At 37.6% G+C, this 20,656-nt stretch overlaps 1 protein-coding gene across 12 annotated transcripts in view; it reads right to left on the minus strand.

Moving 5' to 3' along the window:
* Window positions 1–20,656, minus strand: part of LOC140692912 (uncharacterized) — a 60,429-nt gene that overhangs the window by 29,624 nt on the left and 10,149 nt on the right. For 5 of the 12 annotated variants that reach the window (XR_012068516.1, XR_012068514.1, XR_012068513.1 and 2 more), the window contains exons 1-3: window positions 18,174–18,449; window positions 15,503–15,617; window positions 10,425–10,559 (exon numbers count right to left, since the gene is read on the minus strand). Coding sequence is in view for 1 of the 12 variants with exons in the window: in XM_072957121.1 (XP_072813222.1) it covers window positions 18,174–18,461; window positions 19,207–19,401; window positions 19,573–19,659 (570 nt within the window). In the remaining 11 variants the exon portion in view is untranslated. Of the gene's footprint in view, window positions 1–10,424; window positions 10,560–15,502; window positions 15,618–18,173; window positions 18,462–19,206; window positions 19,402–19,572; window positions 19,786–20,656 lie in introns of those variants that run through there. The other 7 variants (XR_012068519.1, XR_012068518.1, XR_012068523.1 and 4 more) reach the window with 3 other exon arrangements.

The following is a 20,656-nucleotide window of genomic DNA, read 5'->3' on the forward strand; positions in this document are numbered from 1 at the left end:
GTGAAGGTAGGGTTAAAAAGCTCCAAAAAATTCTGAGAATTGTAGAAGGCCGTACACATGTGTGGCACAGGGCAAGGAAAATCTGAGATAATCTTAAGCCTTCAACTCTGGCTGAACTTGAGGTTCTGCATAAGCAAGAACTAAAGGCTATGGAAGAGCTACTGCCTGCCGTTGCTGAGGGCATCCCTCAGCACGCAGACACACAGCCACCGGGCAACAGCTCAAATGATTGGCTCCAGGCATTGAAAGAAATCACTGTCCAATCATTATTATAGTGATGACAACTAGGCATTCTTCACACACACTGATCTCATGGCCATGCATGATAAAGGATACAGACTTTACAGAATTTGTTCAGGAAAGTAACTAAATAAATAGCTGCAGCAGCAATGACAATGGAAGCAACAATAAACCCTTGAGATGAGGAAAATCTGGCTTTCAGATCTGCCACAATGTAATATTTTAAATGTCCAGCTTTCAAAAGAAAATTACAAAATGTATGAAGAAACAGAATAGTTTGGCCATAACAGGGGAAAAAGTAGTCAATAGAAACTCCCTGAGGAAGCCCAGACACTGGACTTACTAGACAAAGACATAAATAAGCAATTACACATATGTTCAAAAAACTAACAGAAACCATGCCTAAAGAATTAAATTATGTGAACATCTCATTGTACAGAGAATATCAATAAATAAAATTTATATTTTAAAACCAACCAGAAATTCTAGAAATACAAATATAATGACTAAAATGTAAACTTCAATAAGAGGTTTCTCTGTAGATATGAACTTGTTGAAGAAAAAGTCAGTTAAATTAAAACTACTGAGATTATGCAGTCTGTGGATCAGAAAGAAAAAGGAATGAAAAAAAATGAACACGATAGGTGGGACACCATCAACAATACCAATACACACATAATGGGAGCGCCAGAAGGTAGGAGAGAATAAAAGGGGCAGAAAGAATAAATAAAGAAATAATAGCTGAAAACTTCACAAATTTGATGAAAACATTAATTTGTACATCCCAGCAGCTCAACAAACTCCACGTGGTATAAACATAGAGACATCTAAAATAGGCACATCAGACTCAGTGTGTCAAAACAGAAGAACAAAGGATCTTGACAGCAGAAAGAGTAATGTGGCTCAACATATAGAAAGGCTCCTCAGTAAGACAGTTGATTTCTCATCAAAAACCATGGAGACTAGAAGGCAGTAGGACGGTATCGTCAAAGTGATAAAAGGAAAAGACTGTCACTAAGTATTTTATAGCCAGCAAAATGATTCTTTAAAAAAATTAAAGGAGAAATTAAGACACTGCTACAAAATCAAAATCTGAAAGAATCCATTGCTAACAGGCCTGCCCTACAAGAAATACTAAGGATAATCCAGCAGGTGTAAATGAAAGGACACTCACCTGAAAAATAAAGATCACTACTACATGAGTTAAAAAATAAAACAGTATAAATCGAGTATTACATGTAAATGCTTGGTTGTATTTAATGTAAAGGACAACTGCATAAAACAATACTTATGAAACTGTGTAGATGTGCTTATAAATGCATAAAGGTGTAATTTGTAAGACAGTGACAGCATGAGGAGGGGGAGGGAAAAGATTGATACCAAAGCAAAGTTTTGGTGCACTACTGAAATGAAGTTGGCATTCATGTGAACTAGATTGCTTTAAAACAAGATGTTAATTATAATCTTCTGGGCAATGGAGGAGAAGTAAGGAGGAGGAAGAGAAGGAGGAGGAGGAGGAAAAAAGATAAAATAAATAACAAATTAAAATGGAACACTTGAAAATGCCTACTTTAAACAAAAAAGTGTAGTAATAGAGGAATGGATAAAAAAAGACATATAGAAAGCAGATAGCAGATGTACCTTCAACCTGATAAGAAATTACATTAATGTAAATGAATTAAACATTCTTATCAAAATACTAAAGGCAGAAATAAATGGAATAGAGAATAGATGAACAACAGAGAATAATAAACAAAAAGAAAAGTTGCTTCTTTGAAAAGATCAACAAAATTGACAAATTTTTAGCTAGTATTAAAAAAAAGAGAGGATTCAAATTACTAAAATGAGAAATGAAAGGAAGGATGTCACTACTGCCCTTACAAAGATAACAAGTAATATAAGGGAATATTGTGGATAATTATATAGCCAATAAATGAGATAATTTAGATGAAATTGATAAATTCCTAGAAGGACATAAATGACTGAAGCTAATTCAAGGAGAAATAGAAAACTCAAATAATCCTACAGTAATTAGTGATGAAAATAGTAATCCAAAACATTCCTACAAGGAAATGCTAGGCCCGTATGGCTTTGCTGGTGAATTCCATCAACTACTTAAAGAAAAAACAAACAAAAAAAAGAAAACAATGCTTCACAATCTCATCTAAAAATAAAGAGTTGGGAACACTTCCCAATTTATTCAATGAGACTAGTACACACTGATACCAAAACCAGACAAAGGCATCACAAGAAAACTAAAGACTATCTCTTATGAATATAAATGCAAAAATCCTCAACAGAATACAAGCAAATCCAATCCAGTAACATATAAAATAGACCACAATTAAGTGGGATATATCCAGGTATGCAAAGGGAGTTCAACATACAAAAGTCAATTCATGTAATATGCCATATTAATAGAAAAAATGTATAAAAACTAGAAATAGAAGAGAACTTCCTCAATTTGACAGAGAACAACTATGAAAAACCTGGAGCAAAGATCATACATAATGTTGAAAGACTGAAATATTTCCTCACACAATCAACATTGTACTAGAGGTTCAAGTCAAAGCAAACAAAGAAAATAAAGCATCTAGATTAGAAAGAAAGAAATAAAACTGTTTTGATTCCAGATGACATGATATTATATATTAAAATCACAAGGAATTGACAAAGGAAAATAAAGAGAGTAAAGAAAAAAATTCCTATTATATTTAATAACCCAGTCTGACCAAAATTGTAAGACACAAATCAATATATAAAAAAGTAATTATATTTCTATACAACAGCAGAGAATAATGTAAAAATAAAATGAAGGAAACATTTTCATTTACAATAGCATCAAAAAAAATAAAATACTTAGGAATATTAAGAAAAATATGTGGAATACTGAGAAAAATGTCTGAAACATGTATATAGAAAACTAAAATACTACTGATAGAAGTTAAAAATGACCTAAAATAAATGGAAAGCTCTTCTGTGTTCATGGATCAGAAGCCTTATTATTGTTAGGATGGCCATTGTCCTCAAAATGACCTATAGATGCAATGCAACTCTGGCTTTTTGGCAGAAATGAACAAGCTGATCCTAAAACTAATATGGAAATGCAAGATACCCAGAATAGTCAAAACAATCTTGAAAAAGAACAAAGATTTCAAGTTTCCAAATTCAAAACTCACTAACAAAACTAACCCACACAGTGTGGTACTTGCATATAGGACAGACAAATAGATTGAGAGAAAAGAACTGAGAGTCCATAAACAATCTCTTACACGTAGCCAAATAATTTTTGACAAAGGTGCCATGACAATCCAATGGGGAAAAAATAATCTTTAGAAAAATGATGCTGGAACGCCTGCACATACACCTGGAAAGAAAGAAAACTGAACTTTTATCTTAACACCATTTATGAAAGTTAACTGAAAATAAATCACAGACCTGAAAATATAAAACTTTTAGAAAATGAACAATGAGAAAATCTTCAGGACTTTGGATTACAAATACTTGTAATATATGACACCAAAAGCACAAACAACAAAAGAAAAAAATCAAGTAAACTGGACTTCAGTAAAATTAAAAACTTCTGTGCTTCAAAGGGCTTCATCAAGAAAGTAAGAAGACAATCCACAGGATGGATGAAATTATTTCCAATATTTTCCCTGATAAGGGACTTTTATCCAGAATAGACAAAGAAGACTTAAAACGTGACAATACAAAGACAAATACAATTAAAATGGGCAAAGAATTTAAATAGATGTTTCTCCAAAAAAACATACGAATGGGAAATAAGCACATAAAAAGATGTTCAACATCAGTAGGCATTAGGGAAACAGAATCAAAAGCACAATGACATGCCACTTCATACCAACAAGGATGACAAATATATATGATATAGGATATATAAATATGTATCTATAAACCCAGTAATAAAGTGTTGATTAGGATGTGGAGAAACTGGACTCCTCATACATTACTACTGGAAATATAAAATGGTGCAGTCACTATAAAAACTACTTTAGCAATTCCTCAAAATTTTAAAAGTAGAATAAATCCCAGCAATTCCATTTTCTGATATATCCTCAAGAGAACTGAAAATATGTGTTCACACAAAAACTTGTCCATGAGCATTTACAGCAGAATTATTCATCATCAACTGATGGATGGATAAGCAATGTGGAGTATTTATAACAATGGCATATTATTTGAACACAAAAAGGAATTTGGGTACTGATATATGCTACACCATGGATGAGTCTGGACTACGTCACACTAAATGAAAGATGACAATCAAATAAGGCAGCATACTGTACGGTTCTACTTATATGAAATGCCCAGAACAGGCAAATCCATAGAGGCAGAAAGTAGAGTGGTAGCTGCTGGGGGCTAAGGGAAAAGGAAGGTTAGGGACTGACTTACTAAAGGGTACCAGTTCCTTTTGGGAGTGATGTCTACAAAGCCCTGAAATGTACTTAAAACACTAATGCACACTTTCAAATGCTGCATTTTATGGTATGTGAATTATACCTACATAAAGCTGTTATTCTTGAAGCTGAGCCCACCTATGGAGCAACTGGCACAGCACTGACTGTGGCTTCTGGAGGGGGAGTAACCCACCTGCCCACCACGAAGGAGAGCAGCACCTGACCCAGTGTTGGAGGTGCACGATATTCTTGCTGACGGACACTGTGAGTAGCACAGACGAGGGGGCCAAGAGAGCAAGCTGATTTCGTGAAACAGGGCGAAGACACAAAGACCTCTCAATAAAACCATTAAGAGTGCACAGTCTCTAGGAGAATGCATCTTTGTTTTTTAAATCTTTTTATACCTGTTTTATTTTCTGTTACCTTTTTAATCCTTAGTTTTTAAATAGTTCTATACATTTACAGTTCTCATTTCATTTTTAATTCTCTTGGTTTTGATCTGTTATTGATTATTCACAGGTTTTAAATATTGTGTTTTGATATTTTTCTTCATTTTATTAAGGCTTTAAAAAGACATCTCAACTCGACTGCTATTCTGCTTCTACTTGCTCTTCTATTGTTGATTATACACTGTTTTCAAACCTTCTTTTCCTCCATTTTTTTAAAATTCTCTCTCTCTCTCGTTTTTAAGTTTTATTTCCACATAGGCTTTAGATAGATAAATAAATAAACTCCTTTAAGGACCACAATAGATAACTGATACTCCTTAAGCCACAGTGCCAGAGAGATATGAGCAGTATGAAAAAGCAGAAGTATTCCCAATTAAAAGAGCAAGAGAAATCCCCTGAAAGAATGATCAATGAAATAGACATTGATGGCCTACTAGATCAAGATTTCAAAAAAGAAGTGATCAAATTACTGAAGGAACTAAAAGAGATAGTGTTTAGAGACATAAAATATGTCAAAAACAAAATAGTAGCTATAAAGAAGAGCCAATTAGAATTGGTAAATTAATTGGCTGAAATGAGATCTGACCTAAAGGCTGTAAAAATCAGGCTAGATAATGCAGAGGAACGAATAAGTGACCTAGAACACAGGACAACAGAAAGCACCCAATCAGAACAGCTGAGAGAAAAACAAATATATAACAATGAAAGCAATATAAGGAACCTATCTGATAATATAAAGCATGCCAATCTATGCATAATAGGGGTTCCAGAAGGGGAAGAAAGAACAAAGGGGATGGAAAAGTTATTTAAAGAAATCATGACTGAAAACTTCCCAAACCTAAAGAAGGATTCAGACACCCAAGCACAGGAGGCTCAGAGGTTCCCAAACAGGAAGAGCCTAAAGAGACCCACACCAAGACATATCATAATCAAGATGGCCAGACTGAAGGATAAAGAAATGATCCTAAAGGCAGCAAGAGAAAAACAAAGAGTGAGTTACAACAGAAGGCTCTCAGCTGATTTCTCTACAGAAAAACTATAGGCCAGAAGGAAGTGGCAAGATATATTCAAAGTTCTTAATGAAAAAAAGGATGCAGCCTAGGATACTTTCTCCAGCAAGGCTATCCTTTAGAATAGAAGGAGAGATAAAGAATTTCACAGAGAAGCAAAAACTAAAAGACTTTAGCAACACTAAACCCATGCAAAAAAATATTGAAAGGTCTACTCTAAATAGAAAAGAAGCAGGATGCTACAGGAATGAGAACTCATAACTGGAAAGGTGATAACTACCATGAATTACAAATACAATAAACATGAAACTGTAAAAGGAGATATCTAAATCATTGAGTGGGAGAGGGAAGCAAGAAAATATAGAGTATTTTTTCTTCCTTCTTCTTTTTTTTTAAATATTGTATTCTCCATAGGATGGGTTTGAGATTACATTTCTATCTGTTTAGTACACACAGTTACAGTAATTGGTTAACAAACTTACAAAAAAGTGTAACCACAAGCCAAAAACTTACAAGTGAGTCACAAAAACTAAATACAATCCAAGATGATACAAAACAAAGTTACCATACCACAAAAGGAAGAAGAAAGGAACAAAGAAGAAATACCAAATCAACTGCAAAAATAAGTTCAAAATAGCAATAAACACTCATCTATCATTAATTACTGTAAATGATGGACTAAATCCTCCAGTCAAAAGACAGAGTGGCAGACTGGATAATAAAGCAAGAACCTTCAATACACTGCATACAAGAGACACACTTTAGGGAGAAGGACACATATAGATTGAGAGTGAATGGACGGAAAAGGATATTCCATGCAACTGGAAATGCCAAAAAAGCAGATGTAACAGTACTGATTTGAGACAAAATAGACTTTAAACAAGGGCCATAAAGAAAGATAAATAAAGACATTTTATAATGATTAAGGGAGCAATACAAGATGAGGATATTACAATCATTAGTATATATGCACCCAACATGAGCACCTAAGTACATAAAACAACTACTAACAAAGATAAAGGGGGAAATTGATGGGAATACAATCATTGTCAGAAATTTTAACACCACATTAACATCACTAGACAGATCTTCCAGACAGAAAATAAAGAAGGCAACAGAGAAATTAAATGATACAATAGAAAAATTAGATTTAGTGGATATTTTCAGAGCATTACAACACCCTAAAATAGGATATATATTCTTTTTAAGTGCGTGTGGAACATTTTCTAGGATTGATCATGTACTTGGTCACAAAATAAGCCTCAACAATTTTAAGAACATAGACATTATCTCAAGCAACTTTACTGACAACAATGCCATTGAAACTAGAAATCAACTAAGGAGAAACAAAAGAGAAAAAAAGGAAAGCATAGAGATTAAACAACGTGCTATTAAAAAACCAATGGGTCAATGATGAAATCAAAGCTGAAATTAAAGAATACCTTGAGACAAATGAAAATGAAAGCACAACCACACAAAACTTTTGGGACGCAGCAAAAGCAGTGCTAAGAGGAAAGTTTAGGGCGATACAGGCCTTCCTCAAATAAGAACAATATCAAATATACAATCTAACCCACCAGTTAAAAGAACTAGAAACAGAAGAGCAAAAACACCCAAAAGTCAGCAGAAGGAAGGAAACATTAAAGATCAGGGAGGAAATAAAAAAAATAGAGATTAAAAAAATAAAAAAAATATTCAAACCAAAAGCTAGTTTTTTGAAAGAGTAAATTAAATCGACAAACTTCTGGCCAAACTCACAAAGAAGAAAAAAGAGAGAACACAAATTTGCAAAATAAGAAAGGAAAATGGAGAAATTACATCAAATAACATAGAAATACTGAATATCATATGAGAATATCATGAAAAACTACATGGAAAAAAATGGATAACCTAGAGGAGATGGACAAGTTTCTGGAAACATACAGACCACCAAGTCTGAATCAAGAAGAAACTGACCACTTGAACAAACTGATCACTAGGAATGAAATCGAATAAACAATAAAAAAAAATTCCCTACAAATAAAAGTCCAGTAGTGGACAGCTTCACCGGGGAATTTTAACACACACACAAAAAAGAACTCATACCAGTCCTTTCCAAACTCTTCCAGAAGATTGAAAAGAAGGAATATTCCCAGACACTTTCTATGCAGCCACCATCACCCTGATACAAAAACCAGGCAAAGACACCACCAAAACAGAGAATTACAGACCAATATCACTGATGAACACAGATGCAAAAGGTCCTTACCAAAATACTAGCAAATAGAATCCAACAGAACATAAAAAAGATTATACATCATGCTCAAATGGGGTTCATCTCAGGGAAACAAGGGTGGTTCAACATATGCAAATCAATCAATGTAATACTTCACATCAACAAGAGAAAGGACAAAAACCACATGATCATCTCAATAGATGCATAAAAGTTTTTGATAAAGTTCAACACCCATTTATGATAAAAATTCTCACAAAAGTGGGTATTGAGGGAGCATATCTCAACATCATAAAAGATATATATGACAAGCCTACAGCCAGCATAGCACTAAACGGTGAAAAACTCAAAGGCTTCTCACTAAAATCTGGGACAAGTAAAGGATGCCCACTATCACCACTCCTACTCAACATAGCCTTGGAAGTCCTGGCCACAGCAATCAGGCAAGTAAGAGAAGTAAAAGTGGTCTAAATTGGAAAAGAAGTGGTAAAAGTGTCACTATATGCAGATGACATGATATTATATATAGAGAACCCTAAAAGTTCCACACAAAAACTACTAGAGCTGATCAAAGAATTTAGCAAGGAAGCAGGTTACAAGATTAATGTTCAAAAATCAGTTGCATTTCTTTTCACAAATGATGAATCAACAGAAAAAGAAAGTAAAGAAACAATCCCCTTTAAAATAGCACCCAAAGTAATAAAATAAGTAGGAATAAATCTAACCACAGACGTGAGAGAATTATACACAGAAAACTATAAACCACTGGTGAAGGAAATTAAAGAAGACTTTAAAAAATGGAAAGGTATCCCATGCTCTTGGATTGCAAGAATCAATACTGTTAAAATGGTCACACACCCCAAGGCAATCTACAGATTTAATGCAATCCCTATGCAATTACCCTGGACATATTTCATAGAACTAGAACAAATCACAATAAAATTTATATGGAACCATCAAAGACATAGAATTTCCAGGGCATTACTGAAGAAAAATAAAGAGGCTGGAGGAATAACTCTCCCAGCCATCAGACAATACTGTAGAGTTAGTCATCAAGACAGCGTGGTATTGGTACCAAAACAGACATATGGACCAATGGAACAGAATAGAGAGCCCAGAAATGAACCCACAAACTTTTGGTCAACTAATCTTCGACAAAGGAGGCAAGAATATACAATGGAATAAAGACGGTCTCTTCAGCAAGATAAACATAAGACAAGATACAATAAACATCCTAGAAGAAAATACAGGCAAAATATCTGACATACATCTCAGAAATGTTCCCTTAGGGCAGTCTACCCAAGCAATAGAAATAAAAGCAAGAATAAACAAATGGGACTTAAGAAACTTACAAGCTTCTGTACAGCAAAGGACACCATAAGTAAAAAAAAAGACAACCTACAGAATGGGAGAACATTTTTGCAAATGAAACTGACAAAGGCTTGATCTCCAGAATATATAAGCAGCTCATATGACTTCATAAGAAACAACCAAATAACCCAATCCAAACATGGGCAGAAGACCTAAACAAGCAATTATCCCATGAAGACATACAAATGATCAATGGGCACATGAAAAAATGCTCAATATCACTAATTATTAGAGATGCACAAATCAAAAGTACAATGAGGTATCACCTCAAAGCAGTCAGAATGGCCATCATTCAAAAATCCACAAATGACAAATGCTAGAGAGGTTGTGGATAAACGGGAACCTCCTACACTTCTGGTGGGAATGCAGTTTGGTGCAGCCACTGTGAAAAACAGTATTGAGTTTCCTCAAAACACTACAAATAGACTTGCCATGTGACTCAGGAATCCCACTCCTGGGCATATATCCTGAAGGAACCCTACTTCAAGATGACACCTGCACCCCAATGTTCATAGCAGCAGTATTTACAATAGCCAAGACATGGAGACAGCCTAAATGTCCATCAGCGGATGACTGGCTAAAGAAGTGGTATATTTATAAAATGGAATACTACTCGGCCATAAATACTGACAATATAGGCCATTTGTAGCAAAATGGATGCTCCTGGAGAATGTCATTCTAAGTTAAGTAAGCACGGTAACAAGGAATAAAGAGAAATTACCTCCAGGTACAGTTATGTTGATTAAAATATCCATACAGAAAGCAAGTCACCCCCACGACTGCTGCCAGGAGGAGCATCTGAGTGTAATAGCCCAGCCAAGCAAAGAAGATTCAGACCTTCTTCCCATAGAATTTCCTGCAGAAAGACAGAAGGAAGTTTCAGAAGACACATATAATCACTCTGTAGCTTCATCCTCATGTTAATTTCTTTTTTCTTTGTTTTTTGGGGGGTCATAATTAGGTTTATTTCTTTATTTTTTAAATGGACACATTGGGGATTGAACCCAGGACTTCATGCATGATAGGCATGCAGTCTACCACTGAGCTATACCCTCCCTCCATCATATTAATTTCTGATTCTAAATCAAGGTGGCTTTACGTTTAAACCTCTGACAATTCACACTTAAAACATATGCCTTTTTATAGCAGCCCCGAAATTCTACCGTGAAATAAGAAATGTTTTACATATCATAGAAGTACTGATCACTGGTTCACCTGCTGATGAGAGATAAATGAGAAAAGAGCAATGGAGGGGACGAGGCCGACTCCAGAGCAGTTGCAGGGGATCATCACCACTCACTGGACAGTCTGGCACATTCAACAAATCCCCCCAAAGATCATTCTTAACAGGCTTCACACAGTGGACACCAACAACTGGCTCAGTCATCTGCTCCTGCCTTATCTCGGGAACTTCCCTGGAGCAAATGAATCGTAAACCACAGATAATAAGGAAATGGCTGATAATAATAACAACTGGGAGTGCAATGTCTGTCTGACAAAATATTTATAAAACTCATTGTGGGAATGGGAGAGGGCAGGAGGGATGTGACTGAGGAAGGTACTGCCCTGTATTCTTTGTATCTAGCACGACTGTTGTTCCTAGGTTTTAAAAACCCTTCAATGTTTCTCAGTTAATCTGGAGTAGATGGAACAGGCCAGGGAGGCAAGATTAGAAGAAAGGAGGCAGAGCATGAAGCGGTGCCAGGCTGGTCCTGACAGGGAGACAGAGACAGACACAGACAGGCAGACACAGAGGGTTTAGGGTTGAGGCGGAACAATGAGACGGCGGCTCAGGTGTGTCTTGCTTTTGCTGATAATTCCCTCAACTGGCTCACTGCTGACTAGGCAGTGCTGGGTAAAACCTGTGGATTCCCTCAGCTCTGAGTTCTCTCTGAGGCTTCCGGCTCAGGCTGGAGCTTCCCGCTAGGGGGGACTCAGCTCAGAGGAAAGCCTGTAGTCCTGGGAAACTTCACGCAGGAACCCCCTTGGGCTGGACCAGCGCTCACAGGGCTGCTGTGAGACCAGCTCCATCATCAGAGACCTGGGCTTGGACCATCCCATGGGGAAAAGGGCTGAGCCCAATGCCAAATCAGATAGGAGTGACAAAGTGTGTTCATTCTCATGTGACTGGGCTTTGTGGCCTGGCTCACAGATGGCAGGCTCAGGATGGTATCTGGCAGAGAAAACCCTGGCAATGGGTTTGAGGTGTATTGGACTCTTTCTTGTTAAGCTTTTTGTAATAAATACTTATCAACTATCCGTCCTGAAAATGCCACATTCAAAACTGAAAGAATGTTAGAAGTTGCCTGCTCCAACTGGCCAATGGTAAACACACCCTGCTACAGTTAGAGAGCTGGTCAGGCAGCCTCTGCCTGGATATTTACAGTGACGGAGTGTTCATTACTTCCAAAGGTTACATGTCGGCAAGAAGGTCAGAAAGAATTTTTGAACCTTAAACAGATGCCTGCATCCTAGTCCTTGCTGAAATGCTAGGAATAATGAGGATCCCTTCAAATGTAGTTTTGTCTAATTGTTATCTCTCTCTGTCAAAAACACCCCAATTCTTAACATCAATTTTTCAAAATTCAGCTTTGATTTCCTTTTATCAAATTTATACCACACATTCATTAAATAGTCAAACCGTTCTCGAAAACCGATTGTAAAAAGGAGCAGTTCCCAACAAACGCCCCATTTCCTGGCCAGAAGCAACCACGTTCAGCTCCTACTGCTGACTTTTAGAATAATTACTCCCTATCTCTGACTAATATCCTTGTAACACAGCCTACAGACTTTTTCATCTTTATGTATCACCTATTTAACTTTCTATTTTGGAAAATGAGGATTCAGCTCTCTTTCAAACACCATCTCATCTACACACCCAAACCTTCATTCTTCCAAACTTTTGATACAATTACATTATAATTTTGATCAGCTCAGTATCCTTGCTTTACATTATTAGGACTCTGTACAGACTGTTCACAGGTGTAGCAAGTTGTCTGCTAGCCTTACTTTTTCCTTCCCTACTTTGTTTTCCCTGGAGTTAATAATTGTCTTGGTGGTTCATAGCTTAGATTTCTGTGCACATAACAATTCAACCCCAGACCTTCTCCTAATGAATAACTTTCTCAATACTTTCCAATACATTGTCTTCAAATTTCATCTCCTTGAATAAATCTCTTCAGATCTCCTTCAACCTGGATTAAAGACATGCTAGTCTTGTCACAGAGATCAAGGGGTCACTAGTGGGAAGCAACAAAGGGAACACATGGACCAGGAGCAGGGAACAGATCAACATATTTTCCTTAGTAAAACATACTTAAACTAGTGGGAAAATTGTTTTCTTTACAAACACAAACACACACACAAACCCCAAAAGCCCATAAAGAATGATTAAAGAGCCATCAAACCCATTGCCCTGCAGTCAAATTCTGTGTAACATAAAACAAAAATAACAGAAGGAAAATATCATATAAACATTAATCTCAAGGGGGATGGGGTACACTCAGTGCCAGAGTGTGTGCTCAGCATGCAGAAGGTCCTAGATTCAATCTTCAGTACCTCCATTAGAAAAAGAAAATTAAAAGAAAAGAAAAATGTATCAACTTTAAATATTTACATATGTACAAACATCCTCTTAAAACTGTGTTCTACACGATACACTGGTTAATGAGAAAGTGCCTCTTCATGTCTGTGATCCTGCTGATAATTGAGGGAGAAAATAAGAGTATGACCACATGAAATAAAATCCCTTATGAAATAATGATCCCGGGTGACAATCATTATTGACTGCTGTCACCAAAAAAGAGTTAACTGGACAATATGTACCTTATGACAGGAGTACAAAACTTCACAGAACAAGTATTCTTGCACAAAGTTGAACCTCAATCAGATCAAGATTTTAGGGGAGGATCAAATCACTTAGCTAAAGCCAATACATAGGATGTAGAAACAAGTCTAACACCACAGGGGAGAATGAAATCAGACAAACAGGAAATAGAGGAACCCCTCAGAAATTTCAAGGAAAATGAGAAACAGGAAAATTATAGATTAGAACCCACTTGAGAGATATGCTAGCTGCAATGTCTGAACCTATTCTGGATCCTGACTTCAACCCCAAAACTACTTAAAAGTGTATTTTTGTGACAATCAGGGAATTATTTTGTAACCCTTAAAAAAAAAGGAATATTCCAATTGTATTAGAAAGAGACCATGTCATATCACTAATGAAAGGTTAAGCTATGTAGGATTGTCTTCAAAATGACCCCATAGTGGGGGAGGGGAGGAGATGGAGATGAAAGATGCAACAACAGTGACTCTGAGTTTATAATTCTGGAGCTGGGTGACTGATACAGGCAGGCTGGCTGTGCTGTTCTCTCTACTTCTGTACATGTTTGAATCTTTCCAAAAAATGTGAAACAAACACAAAGACTTCCGTGTTATAAAACCTTCATTTTGAAAGTTAAGAGGTTTGCCAAAGTAGGTGCACCTGCATGGGGCACTGAGATGAGAAAGAACAGGCACCTGGCTCCAGGCCGACCTGGGGCTAACTTGACCCTCCTCTTCTCCTCACCATCCACAGCCAGCCCATAACTGCATCCTGTCAGCTCCACTCCCCAAACGCATTCCTCCCTGGCTCCCACCATCTCTCATCTGGCCCACTCCAAGTGCCTCCTACCCGGCCTCCCTGCTTCCTGGATCCCTGCAATTCATTCTCCACATTATCTTTGAAAAATTGTGAGTGAGAGAAAATTACTTTAGTGCTTAAACTATCATGACTGCTTCTCACTGCACTTAGAGTCTACACTCCTTTCCATGTTCCTGAAGCCCTTCTAAACCTTGCGTCTCAGCACTCTCACCAGCGCTGGCTCCAGTATCTCCTCAAACCTGCTGAGTACATTTGTGCCTCGGGGCCAATGGACAAGCTGCCTCTATTCCTGGGGTGAATTTTCCCAGATCCTCAAAGTCCAGCCTCCTTATCGCCATCTCAGCTCACATGTAACCTACTCAAAGATAGCTTTCTTGACTCACTTCCCCCCAAGCCTCCCATCTCAAAACTGTGTTAATTCCTTCTTTTCAATCTTACATTTTTTCCTTATTCGCCCGATTATTTTTGTTTGCTCGGTTCTCCTTGGCCTCCCTCCCCCCAGTAGCCTTGCCCAAACAGCATAATCTCCCGGGGAGCAGCCGGCACTGCTGCTCTGAGAAGACATGCTGAGCGCGACATTACAGTCACGTGGCGTAGTGAACCGGTGTCAAACATCAGATACAGCAAAGCAGTGAGAATTTCTCTCTTATTTTATAATTTAAGTGAAATCGAACATTTACTACTATTTAATGAAGAATTTGGTAGGTCTTTGATCCCAGTTCCTGAACAACCCCTAAAGGCTTTAAATTTTCCAAGTAGGAGTGCCTTTGCAATTCATGGTGGACCCTTGGATGGCTTGTGTCCATGAGACGACTCAGGATGGGGACTGGCCTGTCAGAGACACCAACCATGTGATTAGAGGAGTGGGGCTTTGAGCTTTGTGACAAGTGAGTGACCACCAGGAGATGAAGGGGCTCAGCGTTTTGGGCTAAGGAAAGTTTTGACTTACAATTAGGGTTTGGGTTAGCCATGTTGGTAGTGACCCAATAAATTATGTCTTTTTAATAAAGCCTCCAGTAAAAACTTGGGGACAACAAAGCTCAGAGCTCCTGTGTGCTTCCTGGTTGGTAATACTCTTGGAGGACTGTCACACTCAGATGCTGTGAGGGCAACCCTGAGCTCTTCCCACTGGAGTGCTCTCCACAACAGCTCACCTGAGGAGATCTAAGGGCTGCTTCTTGTCTGTGCTTCGAGGAGGAGCCCATTCCCTGTACAGAAGGCCCTGTTCGCTGGGGCAGCTGAGGTCCTCTGACATAGGCTGAAGTTGCACTGGGAAGCAGAAGCAAACAGGTGAGCATCACTGTCACCACGTGTTCACGTGTTCTGTTGATAAAATGTGGTGCTAACACTTCGTGGTCATTTGTAAATAAGGGGCCCTCACTTGCCAGAAGGGATGGAGGTACCATATAATTTTTCATAATTCTCACCCAGGATTAATACTAACCCCCTGAGGGTCATTTGTAAACGTGGGTGGAAAGGAATGCTTGGATGTCACAGTCCTAGGACCACCGTGGGTACCTGGTGAGAGCCTTGCAGATGCTTAATGTCCTACAACCGAGCCAGTCTTCCACAGCAAAAAATTTAGGCCACCCAAGTGCCCAAACTGCTGCAGTGGAGGGACACCTGATGGTTCAGCCCCCTCCTTGGACACCCAGAGGAACCTGGACTCTGGCAGGTTGGGGGCAGGGTCAATTCTAAAACCCAGGCTTTTTGTCCCCACAATTCAGTAGTTATTCGGTGACAGCGCATGGAATATAAACAACAAAGAAACTTGACATGATGTTATATAATTAGCTTACTCAAGAACCAAAATTTAAATCCAGTCATTCTCCTTCCCACCTGACCTACTTTCCTTTCTCCTGTACTAGCACCAGATTATTACCCACCCAGCCTTAACATGGGTCCTGACTCCACTTATCTCCCTCCCAAACACCACATGAGATGATTCCTCAGCCTGGATGTGGGACCAGCAATTACAAGAGGCTTTAGTGGAAAAGAACTGGTTGTGCGCAGCTTCCAACTAAACACTGTAGAATCCTGGTGTCCCACATTAGTAATCATGACAGCTGTTTGCAAGTGTCCCCAAAATTCATTTCAGACTCTCACTGCTAATATTGCTGGGACATAAATATGAATCATATGGACTGCTGGGCTGGACTGCTATGCTGGGTCTCTGATCCAGGAAACTCAGTGTTTGCTCCCTGCACCCAGCTCCCTGTTCTGTTCGTGCATGTGCATCAAGCAGCAGTTTAGTGTCTATTTTAATATCTTAAACAGTACATTTCAGTATTGTCTTCATCCACAAATATGTGTACCACACAGTAGTAATGATCAATCTCATTCTTTGCTTTCTTTGGTCTTAGAGAGTCAGATAAATGGATAGCAAAGATAGCAAAGTCATAGAACGCTATAATATAGTATTTCCTTTATTTCAATGAAAGGATTTATTTAAAGAGCTTAGATAGAACATCCTTGCATCTATGGCATCATTAAGCGTCTGAAGCTGTTACATTTTAAAAACTTCATTTCAAACGAGATGTTATCAGTTAGAGAAAGCGCTCCTGAATTTGAGGGGTCGCTGTCATCTCACACAGAGTCCCTAAAAAATGTCAGCACTCTGCAGTATTGCCGTCATGACAAGAACCCAGACAGATGAAATTTGGAAAAACTTGTGGCTTTCTAGTGCACAGACAGAAAATGGTATTTCAGAGGGAAAAGCCTGAATTACAGAAAATGATAAATGAAATGGTCTAACATGCATTTCCCTTACAAAGAACTAATACTTCTTTGGTCGATAATAACATCTGTCAGTAATTATGAAAAAAGCTGACAGATGCATAGTACTTAATATTAGCCAGGACTGTTCTAACATTGACATAGATTCATTAATCTCCATAGCAGCTCTACGAGGTGGGTGCTAAAATTATCCCCATTTTATTGGTGAGGAACTTGAGAGACACAGAGGCTAAGTGACATTTACAAGGTCGACAGCGAGAAACCAGCACATGTATTCCAGCATGAGTCTACGCTCTTGGCCTCTTCTCTTTTTTTTCTTTTTTGGTGGTGGGGAGATAATAAGGTAATTCTGGTGGGGCATGGGGAGGTAATTAGGGTTATTTGTCTATTTTAGAGGAGGTGTTGGGGGCTGAACCCAGGACCTTATGCTTGCTAAGCATGCACCCCATCACTTGAGCTGTACCCTTCCCTCTCGAGTCTATGCTCTTAGCTGCTAATCCTCACTGTCCCACATGGTAACTCTGGGGGGACTACAGTTCATTCATTCACTCGTTAAACTCAGCCTTCCCGGTGCCTTGGATTCAGCAGTGAACAAGGCAACATGGTGCCTGCCTTAAATGAGCTTGTCGCCTCCTGATATATTATCTTCATTTTACCCAGGAACAAACAAGGTCCAGAAGATTAGCCTTTTCCTGTTAACACCGGAGGAGATATGTGGTGCTTTATTTCATTTTTGCCATTTGACTTACACCATGGGGAGGGAAAGCTGCCTTGCAGATCCTGGAGCTCACAAGCCTGTTAATCCTGAATTTTTTTTAACACTGTCCCTTACTTGATACTTGATCTGAGAAAGGATGAAGTAAACCTAAAAAGATTCTAAGAGAGCGTGTGGTTTACACAGGGTAACTAACCAGACACTGTTTACTATCCTAACAGGAATCTCTAGGCATATTTCTTTTCTTTCTCTTTTTTCCTTTTTATGGGCAGCTTTTAAAAACCAAACCAAACCAACCAAACCAAATCACTGATAATTCAACAGCAGGTTCTAAATCATCCCCAAGACAGCAGCTAAACTCGGTTTAGACTTACAATGCGGCCTCTGGTGGTGGGATTGAAGAATATATCTCTATCCTGAATATAAAAGTCATTCACGCAGCTCTTCTCAAATAGGGCAATGAAAAATTCTTGCTTCGGCTTGATGATACTTTGATCCACTTGGAGGACTTTCATAAAACAGCTGAAATTACCAAAGGCTGAGGACCGGGTTTTCAGATCATTGGGCTTCAGAGGCAATATTATGTGCAGTATCTCAGCGTATGTACAGAGCACCTCCCACAGGGTGTATACTTTTGCAAATAGAAGCTTGTCACCCAAAACCTATATTGGGAGAATGAAAACACAAACCAGGAAACTATTTTCACATTTTTAGTACACAGATTTTTCTTACATTGCTGGTAGTTAAAGCACTTGTGTAAACACACACACATATGACACTGGTAAAGGTGAAGATATAATAAAAATTGATTTGCAAACTATCATATATTTTTGCCTTAAAGATAATTTCTTTGTTGAAATTACTGAAAAGTTATTTAAAATCCTTACAGTTCATTCATAAAATAACCAATGTTTTAGATGAAAAAAGCAAACTTGTTAATTTTTAGTCCAAATTAGTAACTAAAAATAGAAACACCAAAATATTCTTTGCAGTGGCATTGCAATGACAATTTTATATATTTCTGAAACCTAGGACTATTTACATATCTGTTCAATATAGTGTTAAACAGTCATTAAAAGGGATTTAAAAGAATTATATTTATTGATATGGAATATATAATAAAAGGAGAAAGCAAAAAATGTGAAATAATAATTTTCCTTTTTGGAAGGGAAAAATATCTTCATTTGAACAAAAAAATGTTTAGAAGGATTTTAAGATTCTTTATGTATAATTAAGGTACAGATGATTTTTAATTCCACTGTTCTTTCATTTTCAATTTTGGGGGGTAAGTTTTATAATAAAAAAAATCTTTAAAACAGTTCTTACATAAATACATTAATAGATATATTTATGACTACATTCTCTGGCTATTAAAAAAGATCTCCTAGCTGTGGATCTGAAACATACATTCCATAATGCAGATTCTGACTGACTCGCCTCCCAGCCCACAGCGAAGGCACGGCTAGTGTGACATGTTTCAAATATCATTCCAGGTAATATGCAGGCTCCCAGCCAGTGGCTGCAAGGGGACTGACACTGATCTGGTTGCTCCCAGCTGTAGACCAACACAGATGAAGTTAGATTCACAGGCTCATGTTTCCTCTGTCAAAAGAAATCAGAAAATGTTAGGCTTTTACTTTCACCAAGGGAACAAGAAGTTGTTTGATTATTTTTATGGAAAAAAAAACAACAAACCAATTTGAACCTGTTGAAAAGACATTTGCTCAAAATAGTACAGTAGCAATGATGGTGCTCTGGCTGGCAGGGACTTACTGGATTCCTGTGAGTGCTGGACTCCTCACATGGAATTCCCTTGGCACTCCAGAAGGCCTGTGGTTGTCCCCATGGGTTTGTGGCCATATGTGGCACAAAAAAGCCTCTGGCTTTGCCACAATTTCAATGCCTTTTTTGGCTTATGAAAGGTTTTGCACTCAAATGGAGTATTCTTGAGTCCAGTCACTGATGTCATTCACCACAGTTATACTCCAGATCTGACATTCTAGACTCTTAAATTCTTGCAGACATTCAAATGGTTCAGGTTTGGATGTGTATTCACCTCTGGAGGCCTGGACCATATTCGCTAAAGCCACCCGGTCAAGTTCAGCAAAATGCAAAGAAATTTTTCTCTCTGCAAGACTGAAATGTCTGTGAAGGTATAAAAACTTCTGCATCTACAAAAATAGGGAACCAACTTATCAATAACATATCTATCCATAATGAATGGACATTTAAAAAATTACTGTATTTACTTCTATCAAATTCTATCTGGCTTTTGCCAAATTGTGTCCTAAACTGTAAGGAAAGTATATAAATGTAGTGAATTTTTGAACTTTTAAGAGAAAAAGGAACCCTCCTACTCGGTTGGTGGGAATGTAAATTGTGCAGCCACTTTGGAGGACAGTATAGAGGTTCCATAAAAAACTGAAAATAGACTTCCGTGTGATCCAGCAGTCCCATTCATGGGCATATGTCTGGAGAAAAATATAATTCAAAAAGACACATACACCCCAATGTTCACAGCAGCACTATTTACAATAGCCAAAACACTGAAACAAACCAAGTGTTCACTGAAACAACACAAGTGTTCACTGACAGATGACTGGATAAAGAAATTGTGGTATATTATATATATATGTATATATACATATATATACACATACATATACACACATGAACACACACACACAATGGAATACTGATCAGCCATAAAAAATAAAATAATACCATTTGCAATAACATGGATGGACCTACAGGGTATTATGCTAAGTGAAATAAGTCAGAGAAAGAAAAACAAATATTCTATATATTAACTTATATATATATATATAAAATAGAACAAATTAATTACTATAATAAA

Source organism: Vicugna pacos, unplaced genomic scaffold (genome assembly GCF_048564905.1).
Source record: "Vicugna pacos unplaced genomic scaffold, VicPac4 scaffold_19, whole genome shotgun sequence".
Taxonomy (NCBI): Eukaryota; Metazoa; Chordata; class Mammalia; order Artiodactyla; family Camelidae; genus Vicugna; species Vicugna pacos.